General features: G+C 43.2%; 1 protein-coding gene across 1 annotated transcript; it reads right to left on the bottom strand.

Moving 5' to 3' along the window:
- Positions 1–539: 539 nt before the first annotated feature.
- On the bottom strand, positions 540–11590 carry LOC124135272. The gene is made up of 9 exons (XM_046500541.2): positions 11470–11590; positions 10476–10826; positions 9653–9949; positions 6168–6491; positions 5388–5714; positions 4863–4964; positions 2910–2946; positions 1040–1122; positions 540–699 (listed from the first exon to the last, which is right to left on the bottom strand). Exons 1-9 carry the CDS (start codon positions 11534–11536, stop codon positions 572–574), a joined length of 1716 nt encoding a protein of 571 aa, XP_046356497.2. The 5' UTR covers positions 11537–11590; the 3' UTR covers positions 540–571.
- Positions 11591–15765: the final 4175 nt, after the last annotated feature.

Here is a 15765-nt window from a genome sequence, read left to right as displayed (position 1 = left end):
CGACCAAGTCGCTCACTTGGTTGATCCCAATTGCGTGGATCGATCCTCATTACATCAATCACTGGATTATCTGGTCCAGACACGATTATTTACAGACCGCCGTCATATAGCTGGAATATTGCTGAGTGCGGCGTTGAACAACAAACCAACCAACAACCAACCAGACATTTGGAGTATGGAAAGTGTCGCTTACATTTTCATTCACTCCCACAGTATTCTAATGCACTTCTAATAATGTAATAACACAATGTTTTGACATTTCTATCGTCAAATGTCAAAAAAAGTGGATATCATGTGTATTTGCTAAAATAGGTAGTGTATCTTAATAGTTGATGTGAGTAAAGTGAGTGAGTATGGTTTTACGCCGCTTTTTGCAATAATCCAGCAATATCACGGCGGGGGACACCAGAAATGGGCTTCACACATTGTACCCATGTCGGGAATCGAACCCGGGTCTTCAGCGTGACGAGCGAACGCTTTAACCACTATGCTACCCGACCGCCCTGATGTCAGTTAAGAAAGATAGTGAAATCTAACAGTGGCGTGTGGGCAATAATGAATATGCCTGTGTTTATTTATTCTCGTATATTTGTAGACCATCATACATTTCTTCGCGGGTGTCCGTTAGAGCATCATACACTTCATTGGGTGTGGTTCCTCTTCCCGGAGGCAGGGGAGGGGTCGCCCTTGTAATGCCTCCTGGAACAACAAACATAACATGAATCAATTTGTCATCCCAAACAGGGACCATAAAATAATTTATTTTATTTATTTTATGTTCTCTGTCCCTTGTGGGGGCGGTCGGGTAGCCTAGTGGTTAAAGCGTTCGCTCGTCACGCCGAAGATCCGGGTTCGATTCCCGACATGGGCACAATGTGTGAAGCCCATTTCTGGTGTCCCCCGCCGTGATATTGCTGGAATATTGCTAAAAGCGGCGTAAAACCATACTCACTCACTCACTGTCCCTTGTGACCTGTTAAAATGCTTTTTTGAGGAAATATGAGTTACTTAATATTTTCGCCAAAATATGAAACCTCACCCTTCCTCGGCGCCGGCATGTTCCCATAAGGCTGTGCAGCATCTTTGCCACCGGCTACAGAGTCGTCCATCTTGTGAACATCCCTGAAGGAAATGTGAAGCAATATGGTATTTTCTGGATGATTTTTGGTTAATGAAAGCTTGACCTTTTGTATGTACAAAAGTTACTTTTTTTGTACAACCAAACTAAAGTGAGTCAGTTGTATTTACCGTCGCTTTTAGCAGTATTACAGCTGTATCGCGGCGTGTCAGCTTAATGTGCGAGGAAAGCCCGAAGTAATGCAGGTCTCAGACGTTTACCGCTTCGGTGAAACCCACGAGCACGGGTATGGTGTTGACAAAGCTAGAAACATAAGCGGGGCGAACCGGGATTCGAACCCACAATCATAGGTTTCTGGCGTGCCCAAGGGACGCAACTCTGCACAGCGAATCGTGTCGCCTTAGACGACTGGGCCACCCGTGCCCCCCACAACCAAACTAAAAAGAATATTGCATTCTTGCTAGTCCAAAAGAACCCTTCAAGATGAACCCCATACACGCAACACCAAAGACATTTCCGTGTTCTTCCGATCAAGGTTTGTGCATAATCAACGTCAATGCCAGACAACAACCAGTCTCTATTATCCGCCGAAACAGGCCATGTACATGTTCAATGTGAACACATGGTGTTGTGTGCAATTCTCAAAGACCCTAACAGTACATGGTCTAATTTTTGAGTGAGTTAAAATCTTACGTAACATCGACATTAATGTATCGTATTATAACAAGTTACATATGGATACCATCATGTTCGCAATGGACAGTAATACCGTTTCACAAGTATCACAGAAGTCACTTAAAAAAATATACATGAGATGTACAACAAATTACCTTTACAATTCTATGAATGATAATCACAAGCGGGCTATATATATTACCGGTGGGGCGGTCGGGTAGCCTAGTGGTTAAAGCGTTCTGTCGTCACGCCGAAGACCCGGGTTCGATTCCCGACATGGGTACAATGTGTGAAGCCCATTTCTGATGTCCCCCGCCGTAATATTGCTGGAATATTGCTAAAATCGGCGCAAAATCATACTCACTCACTCACTATACTACCAGTATTCAGGGCTTGACCACCTACATGGTCACATGGGGTCTGACCTGCACGTCCTTCCTGCATGATGTCAGTGCAGTATTTGCATGCAGTTTTACCAGATACATCCATCAATATTATAAATATAATACTCAAAGCCTGAATCCGTACCTCAAACGAAATTAGTATTATCAAGCCTCAACTGAAAATTTAAATAAGATTTGTGATTCAACACATTCGTGTGCACTAAACATTGATTTTTGTGTTTTGTTTGTTGTTTATCGCCGCAATTTACAATAATCCTGCAATATGACGTCGGTCTGTAAATAATCGAGCATGGAACATACAATTCAGTGATTGACATCATGAGCATCAATCCACGCAATTGGGAAAGGATGATATGCATCAACCAAGTCAGCGAGCCTGACCACCCGATCCCGTTAGTCGCCTCTTAAGACAAGCATAGTCGCCTTTTACGGCAAGCATGGGTTGCTGAAGACCTATTCTACCGGATCTTCACGGGTCACATTGATTTTTAATTAAGAGTGACAAAGTCGACGGTTATTGTCTTTTTTGTCGCTTCGTTTAGTCAATAAAAACATTCTGACATCCCGAAAGGGAAAATTAACCTCACTACGTTAATTTCAACGTATATATTACGCAAACCACTTCTGAAGTCCTATGAGATTATACATTCACCAACGATAAGGAAAAGAAATAGCTTTTAGAACTGAAAGCATTCTTTTTTGTTCTATAAATTATGCTGCCCACCGATTCATGACAGAAATGACGTTCTTACCTTCTTTCCTCCGTAGCTTTGACAGGTCTATGGCGTTCTGCAGGGAAGGATTGCAACAAGTCAGTGTTAACGAAAACTGAGGGCGCGCTTTTTTGGCTCACCCCATCTTCTACCCTAAGTATTTCTACATTTAACACTTGTTTAACAACTTTGCATGGTGAATACACACGGTAATTCCCAAAAAGTATATACACTCTTCAAAAAAAGAAACGCAGCATGTTTTTTTTATTGAAGCTGGCTAGACAAAAAGTCCGGGATATAAATTGGATATATGTCATTGGAAAATGTTGGTGACCTTACATTCGACAAAAGGTGCGTCAAAACGCAGTCACTGTCGATTTGCAATGTCTTAACGGCATTGTTTTCACACCTGTTCAAAAATGACAAGGAGGAAAACAGTAAAGCAAAAGGCACGTTCAAGTTATGGCATTCGTAACTCGTGGTAGTAGCTATAGAAAGGCAAGCATTTGTCATTCAATTGTCAACATTTTTCAAGTTCGAAAATGCCGAGACTCAGCGCTGCCGGTCGGAACATCGCCATAGGACGTATCCAAAGAGGGGAATCGCAGTCTTCTGTTGCACGCCTCTTCAACGTCCACCACAGCACCATTTGCGGCCTTTGGGACCGATACACACAGTTCAATTCCCCTGCAGACCGTCCGAGAACTGGCCGACCAAGAGTTACCACCCCTGCACAGGATCGCTACATTCGACTGTTCCACCTACGTCATCGCAATGCCACAGCTACGGAGACTGCAGGACGCATCCCTGGTTTGAAGAGGATATCGAACCAGACTGTCAGGAACCATCTTCGCGAGAATAGAATCCGACCCAGAAGACCAGTTATCGTCCCTGTTATGCAACAGATCAATCGACAGCGACGCTTGCGTTGGTGCCACATCTTACAGCTTTGGAATTTGAGAAACTGGAGACGAGTGTGGTTTAGCGATGAATCACGATTTCTTCTTCACCGGTGAGATGGAAGACAATGTGTTAGTCGTCCCGGAAGTGAGCATATTGCCCCACATTGTCTACGTAAATTCGACAAATTCGGTGGCGGTAGTGTCGTGGTGTGGGGGCCATATCCTACGCCACGAGATCTTACTTGGCTGTGGAAAATCGCGACATGAATAAAATTGTTTCAAAAAGGGCAACGCTCCACCGCACACAGCTCGTGTCATGGTAGACTTCATAATGCCACCATCAACGACTTTCCCTGGCCGTCGAGATCTCCAGATCTCAACCAAATCGAACACCTCTGGGATGAACTCGATCGACGTGTACGTCATGGTCAGAACACGCCGCAGACACTCCCACAACTGGCCAACGAGTTACAAGCAGAATGTCGCAGAATGCGTACACGTATCCAGTCAGTGCCTTGGAGATGCAGAGCCGTGATTGCTGCCCGGGGCGGTCACACGAGATACTGAGTTCAGTGCTACCCAGTGACCTTATGTGACATGACAATGAACAGTTTTCAATGCCTTTGTACAACGACAACATTTTACGATCGAGCTCCAGAATTTCATATTTCTATATATATATGATATTAAATCAAATATATATCGACTTTATTAGGTACAATTAATTTACAGAAAAACTACCTGTGCGTTTCTTTTTTTGAAGAGTGTATTGTTGGTAAGATGTGTTGGTGCATATTGCATGTGCATAATTATAACTTGCACCATTTCATGTCCAATAGAAAGAGTGAAAAACGATAATTTAGATAATTATGAATTCAAGTGAACATATTCAATGTGAATATGTATTACTATAATTACAATAATATATTTCATAAATATAAAACGTCAAAGCAAGAGAATAAGCAATGTCGATTATCTGTCGAAAGAGATTCCAATAAGCGTAAACAGGAAAATAGTGGTGAACATTATGCGAATGGATCACTGATAATCTAAGACACCAGGTGTTCGCGGAAAGGAATTTGGGTCTTACTTCGTGCTCGTTTCAATCCCAGGACCATCAGTACCACGAGTATGGACACGAACACGCCTGATGCCGACCCGATCCCAATACCTTTGGCCAGGTCTTGCGATTCTGAAACAATATAAACTGGGGTTGATTCAGACATTATCACCCTCATAAAGTAGAATTGGTCGTCAGCAACCCATGCTGGTCGTAAGACGCGACTAACGGGATCGGGTGGTCAGCCAATTGCGTTGATGAATGCGCAGGATGTCAATAACTGGATTGTGTGGTCCAGACTCGATTACTTATAGACCGCCGTCAGAAAGCTGGAATATTGCCGAGTGCGGCGTTAAACAAAAAACCCAGACACGATTAATTCGTAGCTTAAACAAGCTCCCTGTTTTCTTCCCCTTTTAAATGCATCTAGTTAATATGAAGTTCATACCTTAATACAGATATGTTTATCTTTGATATACAATACCAAATATTAAAGTGATCTACGTTTTAGAGCTATCGTACATGCGGAAACTGACTTGTGTTTTAATATATTACCTTGGAATTGTATGTGAAGTTCCTCAGTGAAAGGGCTGTTGTAGTCCTTGCCATCAACTGTAGTAACACTTTGAACTCTGACGTCATATCCTGTGTCAGTGCGCAGGTTCGAGAGGAGATAGTACACCGGAAGTAGGGGACAAACACTTTTCACGGGGCGGAAGTTCCAGGTCTCGTCTCCTGACAAACCTGACATTCTGAAGGTCACATAGAACATGTGCGGCTGCCCACGGCCCTTACTGCCATTGTGCCCCGACTCCCAACTCAGTAACGCTCCGGCAGGGAGGGGAGCTGCGATGCGGAAGTTCACAGGGACAGATGGCGGTTCTGTGTTGATAAAACCCCAATGTGTGAAATTTGGATAGGTGTACGGTAAGATATATGTTTGTGAATCAAGCATATGTAATTTCCACCCTCATTTAACAAATTCAGAGAGAGAGAGAGAGAGAGAGAGAGAGAGAGAGAGGGCACTCAGCAATATTACAGCGCTACATGTCTGTAAATAATCGAGTCTGGACCAGACAATCCAGTGATTAATATCAAGCATAGGCACCCGAGAGAGAGAGAGAGAGAGAGAGAGGGAGGGGGGGGGGGGGGGGGGGGGGGCTGTTATTGTGTTAGGCTACCTCACCGCCCGTCACATAATGAACTAACTTGGCGTAAAATATCATTTAATTCTACAATGTATATTTATTAAATACTCTAAATGAATGACAATTCATTCTTCGCTTCACACTTCTGGGACTGAACTATGAATGAATTGAATATTTGGATAATCACCAATTCGTGGTTCAGCTGTAAGACCTATGGTTGTAGCTGCACAGCCACCTTGAGTACATGCCGTGACGTCATACAGTCCGTATGCATGATCATCAACCCTCACGTGAAGCCGCGTCAGAATACCCCGTGACGTCACATTCTTGCCGTACACTCGGTACACTCTCTCTTCAGTTTCCAAGCCGGGTTGTTGGTCTGTGAGGGCCTGTCCGTCACGTGACCAGCGTACGGTGACGTCAGACGTGTTGAGGAATGTGGCAGTCAGGACAACATTCGCTCCCTGGTGAGCCAACACAGTGGTGTGGGCGTGGTCAGCGCGTGGTGCAGCTGAATTGAAAGGAAACTTGTGGCGTGAACTAGGAACTACATTTTCAAACCCTTTGTATACATTGAATACAATAAGGAAAAGTAGAAATAATCTCGATAAGTATGTGAAATTTGATAGACCTGCTTTGTTAGCAACAATATAATATGAACACTAAAATGTAAAAGTGTCACCGAGATACCTTTTATTAAGCCATAAGCAGGAACAGTTCGCCAACACAGTGCCAGGTATATTTGTTTGTTTGTTGTTTAACGCCACACTGGGCAATATTCCAGCTTTATGACGACCGTCTGTAAATAATCGAGTCTTGACCTGACAATCCAGTGGTTGACATTATGAGCATCGATCCACGCAATTGGGATACAATGACATGCATCAACCAAGTCAGCGAACCTGACCACCCGATCCCGTTTGTCGCCTTTTACGATAGCATAGTCGCCTTTAACGGCAAGCATGGGAAGCGGGAGACCTATTCTACCCCGGATCTTCACGGGTCACCAGGATATGTAGTCGTTCGAGGAACGTTTGAAGCATAACAATAACGTGGTTTTGAAAGTTATTTAATCTTTTAATCCGCGTTCTTCCAACTTTAACACGGCAATTGTAAGTGATCAAATCTTGACAGGATAAACCAGTGTTTGACCCAGGTACGACACACAATCACCTGGAGTTCAAAACAGGAACCACCCTGTCGTGATTCCGGGTCATAATAGGTCATTAGAACTTCATGATTGTCGCTCTCACACACTGTCACGCACATGCACGCACTCACGCACATGCACGCACTCACGCACACGTACACACGCAGACACACAAAGGCATGCATCCTGCTGTCAACTGTAGCTGGTTAGTGTTGGTTTCGTGACACGTTTTCTATCGTTAACTCTTTAACGTTCATATGTTCAATACATTTTCAGCTTGTTAAATAATTCTGAAATCGTTCTTTTATTGTAGGAAATAATGGGACTTACTGACCATCTTTTGTTGTATCTCGTTTACACAAAGTGTAATAGACATTTTATTACCAATGCTCTTCGAGCTTGCTACAAAATTGCGACTTAAAAATATCACGTGACATAATTCTATTGTCGAGACGCCTTTGATTTACAAAGAATAAATGTCACGTGGTATTCTTAAGTCGGCATTTTCCTGCAATGTTCAATATTCGGTACGAAACGCCTATTGTCTTTAACCATCTTCCCGAGGCAAGGGAGTTAACTGACTGTAAAAGTCCAGTTTCCACCCTTGCCGAACTAGGCGTGAATTTCTGGGCTCGATCGTAGAGCCACCAGTGGCTATTACGAGTTATGTCCCTTCTATGTGCCTCCTATTGACAAATCAGATGCCACCTCTCATATCACTTGTATTTGCTTCAAACAAAATGGCGGCGCCCTTTCAAGACGATCTGATCGATAATAAAAATCTACATTGTAATATGACGGGCCTTACTTCGCGAAGTGCACCTCTATCGAACACAAAAAAAGATTTGGAAAATATCTGTTAAAGCCGAGTTGGCGGTACACATGTTTTGCAAATCCTGAAATCGAGCGAAATCTGCACGGCAGTTTACGAACCGGATGTCGATTTGGTTACGCGAGTGTGAACGGACTATGCATTGACTCTTTAGTCCAGCCAAAATACAACTCCATAATTCCAGCCTAGTTCGAGAAGGAAACTGGACTTATATAGTCTTTTAACTATACTTGCTTTGGGAAGATGCCTTTAACTCACCAAGACAATAATGCAATACATCTGGCTGACTCGACCAGGAAGTGTGTTTGTGTCGGATAATATTTGATAGGCATTAAGTACTTGTTACACGATCCACGTTCGCCATTTCTGTAGAGCAGTGTAGATATAGTGTTATGAAAATAGGTTCACAAAGCATACATGTTTCCATTCACACGAACAATGACTCATTCTTTCAATCGACTTTGAAGCGGAAGTGCGATATTTACTCATTTATTGTTCACAAGGAATTCTTAAGCAGCACATGATTCATAATTTATAAAACCCTTTTCTAAAATCTATTTTATTATATAAACACGTGTCTGTTGTCGTTAACTACTAAGCCAAATATGATCAATATTACTTTGCGATACACAGAGCTCCAGATAAGCTTTTGGTGTTGTGGATATTTTACCCATGCATTTAAAAATCATTGGGTATCAGTAATTCTATCTGGGTATTCAAATTTCTGTTACCCACCAGTTTTTACACATGTGGATATTTAGGTTAAATATTTAAAAACACTATTCATCTAGGCCCTGTAAACTGGATTCGTGTGGGTTCGAGAGCTTTATAGGACTCAAAATTACCACGATTCTTCCACAAGAAAGTGTGATGGCAAATGATCATGATGTAACTGTCATCGTGGAGTTTGGCAAGGTTGACGGAAAGCCCGTTTTTAATTTTAAAATAAGTTGCTGATTTGCTAATCGAATACGCAGGGTTACTTCACAATATTTTGATGATACGCACAAGTTTTATTTTTGTAGCGTATCTGTAATGTTCGTTGCGTATTTGATACGCTTTGATTTTATTTAACTGCGTATTTCTGCATTTCTGATGCGTATTTTACGCAGATACGCAGCTTATCTGGAGCTCTGGATACATAAGTTAAAATAATTGTTTAACAAATGAAGCATACATATAATTATGTTAAAACAAAAAAGGTAAATACTGATGCAAATGCTTACCAAGATGGTATGACCATGAATGCTGTTAGTCGGGGCCATGTGAGTGAGTGAGGGAAGGTCGAAGTGATGCAGGTAACAAGACGTTACCATCTGCTAACCACGCTAGTGTAAAGTGCTGACCAAGCAAAGTTCGGGCCTTATGTTTATATTATTTGGTTTAAAGAGATTTTCTCTCTAAGCTTTAAGTCGGTGGTCAAACAAAAGAAACAGCGCTATATGTATTTCTTTTAATCTTTCGTGTAAATTATGATCGGTAGATTAAAAATAAAAATGATGGCGAACATCCAGATCAATTATTTAAACATGCTATCGTGGTTTAAACAGTATTTCATTTATATCACAGCATGTTCGATTAATGTTGAGGAAACCAACGAGCACCGGGATTAGACCTTAAACAAATATGTATCGGGCGTGCTCAAGGGCCACAACTCAATTGTGTTGTACAAAGGATGTGAAATACGTACCCTGGACGGGCACCTGCTCAGTGACGGTATGGTTGACACTCCCATCTGACGCCTCTTCCCCTGTGCTAGCAACACACTCATATCGTCCTCCATCCTGGAAACTGGCGCGATCAAGACGAAGATCTAGTTTCCAGTTACTCTTCACCCCTCGCTCCTGAATGTACTGGTGCCCCCAATACTGTCGCATCCAGTGAATGGTCAGGTTGGTGGGCGTTGTCTTGGGCGTGGCAATACAGGTTATCTCAGCAGGAGCCGATTCCCTTGTCGTCTTAAACCTCAGGCTAAGTTCAAAGGGATCTGGAAGAAAAATATAAATACAGTTCTTCATTATTCCATATTCACTCACTCACTCACTATGGTGAACCCGTGAAGATCCGGAGTAGAATAGGTCTTCAGTAACCTATGCTTGCCGCAAAAAGCAACAATGCTTGTCGTAAGAGGCGACTAACGGGATCGCGTGGTCAGGCTCGCTGACTTGGTTGATGCATGTCATTGTATCCCAATTGCGTAGATCGATGCTCATGATACCAATCACCGGACTGTCAGGACCAGACTCCCGTAACACCCGGTTCAAATCATTGTTTGATTTATCTTCATAACCACACTAGGCGCGGTCGGGTAGCCTAGTGGTTAAAGCATTTGCTCGTCACGCCGAAGACCCGGGTTCGATTCCCGACATGGGTACAATGTGTGAATCCCATTTCTGGTGTCCCCCGCCGTGACATTGCTGGAATATTGCTAAAAGCGGCGTAAAACCCAACTCACTCACTCACTTATAACCACACCTTGTAACATCAAAGACCGTTAACAAAAATATACTTACAGATAACGCCTATATCCTTATCTTCATTGTAACCTTTCTTGGTGAATTGGAAATTCCACGTCCTTCGATTGTACAAGTCAACTGCTGTTTTTGTCACATTGATTTCCAGCCTGAACTGACTCGCAGTATACCCACACACGCACTTAAAACCATAATTGCCTGTGGAGGAAGGCAGTGTTGGGTGTGTGAATGGTATTGAGCACACCGTCTTGTAAGAAGGATTCGTAGCACTGGTATTCCGAACGTTCAGCGTTTCAGAGAACGATCCGGTATGCCACATAACTACTTGGATGGTGAAAGGTTCTCCAACTACGGCTCTCTTTGTGAGTTTGGTGATCTGAATTTCATATGCTGCAACACAAAAGTGGTCCATTAGATCGTACTAACACAGATAAAAACATCTGCTAACTGAAGGCTATAAGGAATGCCAGAGCCTAAACACTCGATCCGCATTTTGGTCACAAGGTCTTGTGTACATTGATAAATCGGAAGGGGTGCTAACTGGGATTGTTCACTAGCCAATATATAAGCAAATATCACCGTGAGCGCTTATTAGAGCGGGGCGCTTATTACGTCGAATACGGTAATTCAAATGTTGCTGATCCCTGCATGGACAACACAAGGCAATTGCTAAAGTTAGTTAAAACTTAAACTGAATGAGTTACTGGCTTATCAACCAAGTAAGTTGGTTGGTGGGTTGGTTGTTGAACGCCGCGCTCATAATATTCCAGCCATATGACGGCGGTCTGTAAATAATCGAGTCTTGACCAGACAATCCAGTGATCGATATCATGAGCATTGAGCCACGCAATTGGGATACGATGACATGCATCAACCAAGTCAGCGAGCCTGACAACCCGATCCCGTTAGTCGCCTTTTACGACAAGCATAGTCACCTTTTACGGCAAGCATGGGTTGCTGAAGACCTATTCTACCCCGGCTCTTCACGGGTCTCCAAGTAAGTAATAAAAGGCCCGTTCATCAATGTACCTACCGTTAAGGCTGTAAATAGTAATAAAAAGCAGGTGAAAGAGCAATCTGTAACGAGTTGCACCTTCCATGACAACTTTGCCTCGGTGCTCAGTGCGCACTGACTGTCGTTACACTCGAAGGTGTTTTGTGTTTTGTGTTTTACCTGTCACACAATCGATTATTATTATGTATATCACGGCTTATCTAAGGAGGAAATTCCGGCTTCTTTGAGTTTGTAGCTTGGTACAACCGTATTTGTTTGTCAGCAATATACCAGCTATATTTATATTGTAAATTATTAAGGTCTGGTTATAGATATCATAACAAGCGTCCAAAAATATCTTGGGAATAGTGACAGACATTCAGGCCAAGACACCGAGTCCGACCACTTGATAAGTAAAGTCCTTGACTAAATGTTGTTAATCGCCGCACACAGCAATATTCCAACTATTTCACTGCCGGCTGTGAGTAATCAAGTCTAGACCAGGCAGACTAGTCTTGGAAAGCTTGAGCTACGATACACGCTACTGTGTACGAAGACTCGAAGTCCTGTGTACGAAGACTCGAAGTCCGCCAATGCAACGATGACTCGTAGTCCGCCAATGTAACGATGACTCGTAGTCTGCCAATGTAACGATGACTCGTAGTCCGCCAATGTTACGATGACTCGAAGTCCGCCAATGTTACGATGACTCGTAATCCGCCAAGTCAACGATAACTCCAAGTCCGCCAAGTCAACGATAACTCGTAGTCCGCCAATGCAACGATGACTCGTAGTCCGCTCCAAGTCCGCCACGCCAGTGTGTCTGCCCACCCATTTACCAACTGAGTCCAATCCGAGTTGCATGACACGCCCTATTTATTATAAGGCAAAACCTGAATTAGCAAACTATTCTGGCTACTGGGCCTAAACGCGTCACAGTATTTCTACAACTACGACTTACATCTATTTTCTTCTCAAGCCTAAGTGGCCGAAGTAGTTTTGGGTTGAAAATAACAAAGGAACTAAGCAATATGTAAGCAGTAGTAAAGTTGGGTTTAACGCCCCTTTTAACAGTATTCCAGTTATATCGCGGCGTGTCAACTTAATGTGGGAAGAAAGCCCGAAGTGAAGCAGGTCTCAGACGTTTACCACTTCGGTGAAACCCACGAGCACGGGTATGGTGCTGACAAACCTAGAAACATAATCGGGGCGAACCGGGACTCGAACCCACAATCATAGGTTTCTGACGTGCCCAAGGGACGCAACTCTGCACAGCGAATTAGACAGCTAGGCCACCAGTGCCCCCATCTAAGCAGTATGTATAAGCGCGAGTAGGTTTTGACACTGCTATAGCCAGATCGAGCAATATCTGGACGGGGGACACAAATACTGGGCTTCACACATTGTTCCCATATGTGGACTCCAGCCCAGGCATGCACGTGTATGTGTGTGTGGCTTCTTGTACTAGAGACCGCCTCCGTGGTCTAGTGGTAGAGCGTCCGCCCGGAGAGCGAAAGGTCCCTTGTTCGATCCTCGACCGGGTCATACCAAAAGACGTTAAAAGATGGTACTTGTTAAGTTGTTACCCTGTCTAGCGCTCGGCATCAAGAGGCTAAAACAAGGACTGGTCGGCTCGGAGTCAGTATACTGGTTCTAAGTACTAAGGGTATTCATGTTAAACTGCGGCATGGTATCTCCCTGGGCTAGCACTATAAATCGGTATATGTCCGAACTAGTTCAAGCAGCAGTTTACAAAGATAAGCATCATTCATAGAACGTCAGTCAATCCAGTGATGAATATCATAAGCATCCATCTACGCAATTGGGATCGATGACATGCAACCACCAAATCAGTTAGTCACCTCTTACAACAAGCATGGGTTGCTGAAGACCTATTCTAACACGGATCTTCACCGGACAGACGGCCGAACTTCGTTCCTACATCCGCCGCCCCACATCGGGGATGGATGTAAAAGACCAGTGATGTTTCATATTGTTCCCGGGTATAAGGACGTGTTTTGTCTGATCAATCCGGAGAACAAGTGTATCATGCAAGTTTCTGCAAGTGCATTATGGTTGGTTGGTTGGTTTGTTATGACGGTGGTCTGTTAATAATCGAGTCTGGACCAGACAATGCAGTGATTGACATCATGAGCATCGATCTACGCTTGGTTGGTTTGTTGTTTTACGCCGCAGTTTAATGTATCACAGCGTGTACAAGGAGGAAAATCTGGCTTATTGGTTGGTTGGTTTGTTTGTTGTTTAACGCCGCACTCAGCAGCATTCCAGCTATTTGACGTCGGGCTGTAAATAATGGAGTCTGGACCAGACAATCCAGTGATTGACATCATGAACATCGATCCACGATCCCGTAAGTCGCCTTTTACGACAAGCATAGTCGCCTTTAATGGCAAGCATGGGTTGCTGAAGACCTACTCTACCCCGGATCCAATTGGGATCGATTACCTGCATCAACCAAGTCAGCGTGCCTGACCACCCGATCCGGCAAACACATTATGGCACAGGCAAGTTTCCCGTCCGAATTTTGAAACAGCTTTGTCACAGATATCGTTATGAACAATAAGGGATATGCAAATGAAATCATTAAACCATGAAATCGTTTTTGAACATACACTCATGGCTATTTCGATAACGGTGTTGCCAGAGATAAACGTATTTTCCAGACGGGTAAGTACCAATTAAATTCGTTGTCAACTGGAAGTTTTCGAGGAAACATTTACACACACACACTGCGTTTTGGTTTTGAAGGGGATGTTAATCTATTGACATGACAATGGTGAATTTACAGATGGTGTTTCCGGGTTGTAATACGAGTCATTTGTTTTGAAGGGAATGTTAATATCTCGACATGACAAAGGTGAAGTTATTGTTATGTTTTCCGGGTTGAAAAACGGATCGATATATACCATAATTTTGAGTAACAAAGAGAGTGAATACTGTTTAACACTACATTCAACAATAGTCCAGCTATATCGCAGCTGTCTACAAATACATAATTGGACAAGAAAAAGTGGCGGTTTTTAATATGGGTCAACCCAGAGCATAGCCGAGTGTGTGTGTGTGTGTGTGTGTGTGTGTGTGTGTGTGCGCAATATTTCTCATTCGTTTGTCATGTCGTTCACATAGACGCAGCCTCCGAGTGTGAACGGATAAAATGAACTCGAAGCTGCAGTAAAATCATTTTGTCACCAAGCCCCGTTTTCACCGAAACTTTCGGAGTAAGCTTGTTTTCACCGCATTAAAGGACGAAAACAAGGACTGGTCGTCTCGGGGTCGGTATACTGTGTCTGAGTAGGGTATTCATGTTAAAATGCGGCATGGTATCTCCCTGAGCTATTGTGGAATCTGTGACACCACCTCTGATCCCACATAGTGATTATAAACCTGTAATTGGATGTTACACCCGAGCAGATATTTACAAATTACATGCATTAAAGCTCTGTAATGGTTACGACCGCCTCCGTGGTCTAGTGGTAGAGCGTCCGCCCGGAGAGCGGAAGGTCAGGAGTTCGATCCTCGGAAGGTCATACCAAAAGACGTTAAAAGATGGTACTTGTTGTTACCCTGTCTAGCGCTCGGCATTAAGGGGCTAAAACAAGGACTGGTCGGCTCGGAGTCAGTAAACTGTGTCTGAGTGGGGTATTCATGTTAAACTGCGGCATGGTATCTCCCTGAGCTAGCACTATAAATCGGTATCAGTCCGGACTAGTACAAGCAGCAGTTTACATAGATAAGCATCATTCATATAACGTCAGTCAATCCAGTGATGAATATCATAAGCATCGATCTACGCAATTGGGATCGATGACATGCATCAAACAAGACAGCGAGCCTGACCACCCCCCTGACCACGCTCTGATTGGTCGGATGAAAGGTCGTTTTGACGTGACCCCTAATGGGATGTCTTCAGATCTTTTTTAAGCGATAGTGAGAACTAAGGTCAGATTTTAATGAGATTGTGAAGCTCGAGAAAGCTGCCTTCTGATTGGCTGATGTCGATTTCTTGTCAGTCATTTCATAGGTAGGTCAAAATTCGCGAAAGGTCGTTCTGACATGAGTGAGTGAGTTAAGATTTATAGTCACATCGGCAATATTTCAGCCATATCGTGACTAAATCAAGTTGTACAGTAATAATACATAACTATAAACTATAAAATCTGTCGGCAAAGGACAGTAAAATAACTAGAATATCACAGCTATAAATATAAAACTAGTAAGTAACTATAAAATTTGGACTAATCAATACAATACAATATAAGAGTTGGCTAGAGATCACCAGCAACCAAAGTTAGGCCACCACACAAGGGACCATAG

Source organism: Haliotis rufescens, unplaced genomic scaffold, assembly GCF_023055435.1.
Source record: "Haliotis rufescens isolate VD_foot unplaced genomic scaffold, xgHalRufe1.0.p SCAF_15, whole genome shotgun sequence".
Lineage (NCBI taxonomy): Eukaryota > Metazoa > Mollusca > Gastropoda > Lepetellida > Haliotidae > Haliotis > Haliotis rufescens.
The sequence above is the reverse complement of the archived record's forward strand: the minus strand, read 5'-3'. Positions and strand labels throughout refer to the sequence as shown.

Coding starts and splice junctions, on each gene's coding strand:
- LOC124135272 (XM_046500541.2), bottom strand. CDS start 11,536: ATGGAAGGTGCAACTCGTTACAGATTGCTCTTTCACCTGCTTTTTATT. Junction 2,947..4,862: donor GGGATTGAAACGAGCACGAA/GTAAGACCCAAA, acceptor CCTTCCCTGCAG/AACGCCATAGACCTGTCAAA. Junction 1,123..2,909: donor AAAGCTACGGAGGAAAGAAG/GTAAGAACGTCA, acceptor CATTTCCTTCAG/GGATGTTCACAAGATGGACG.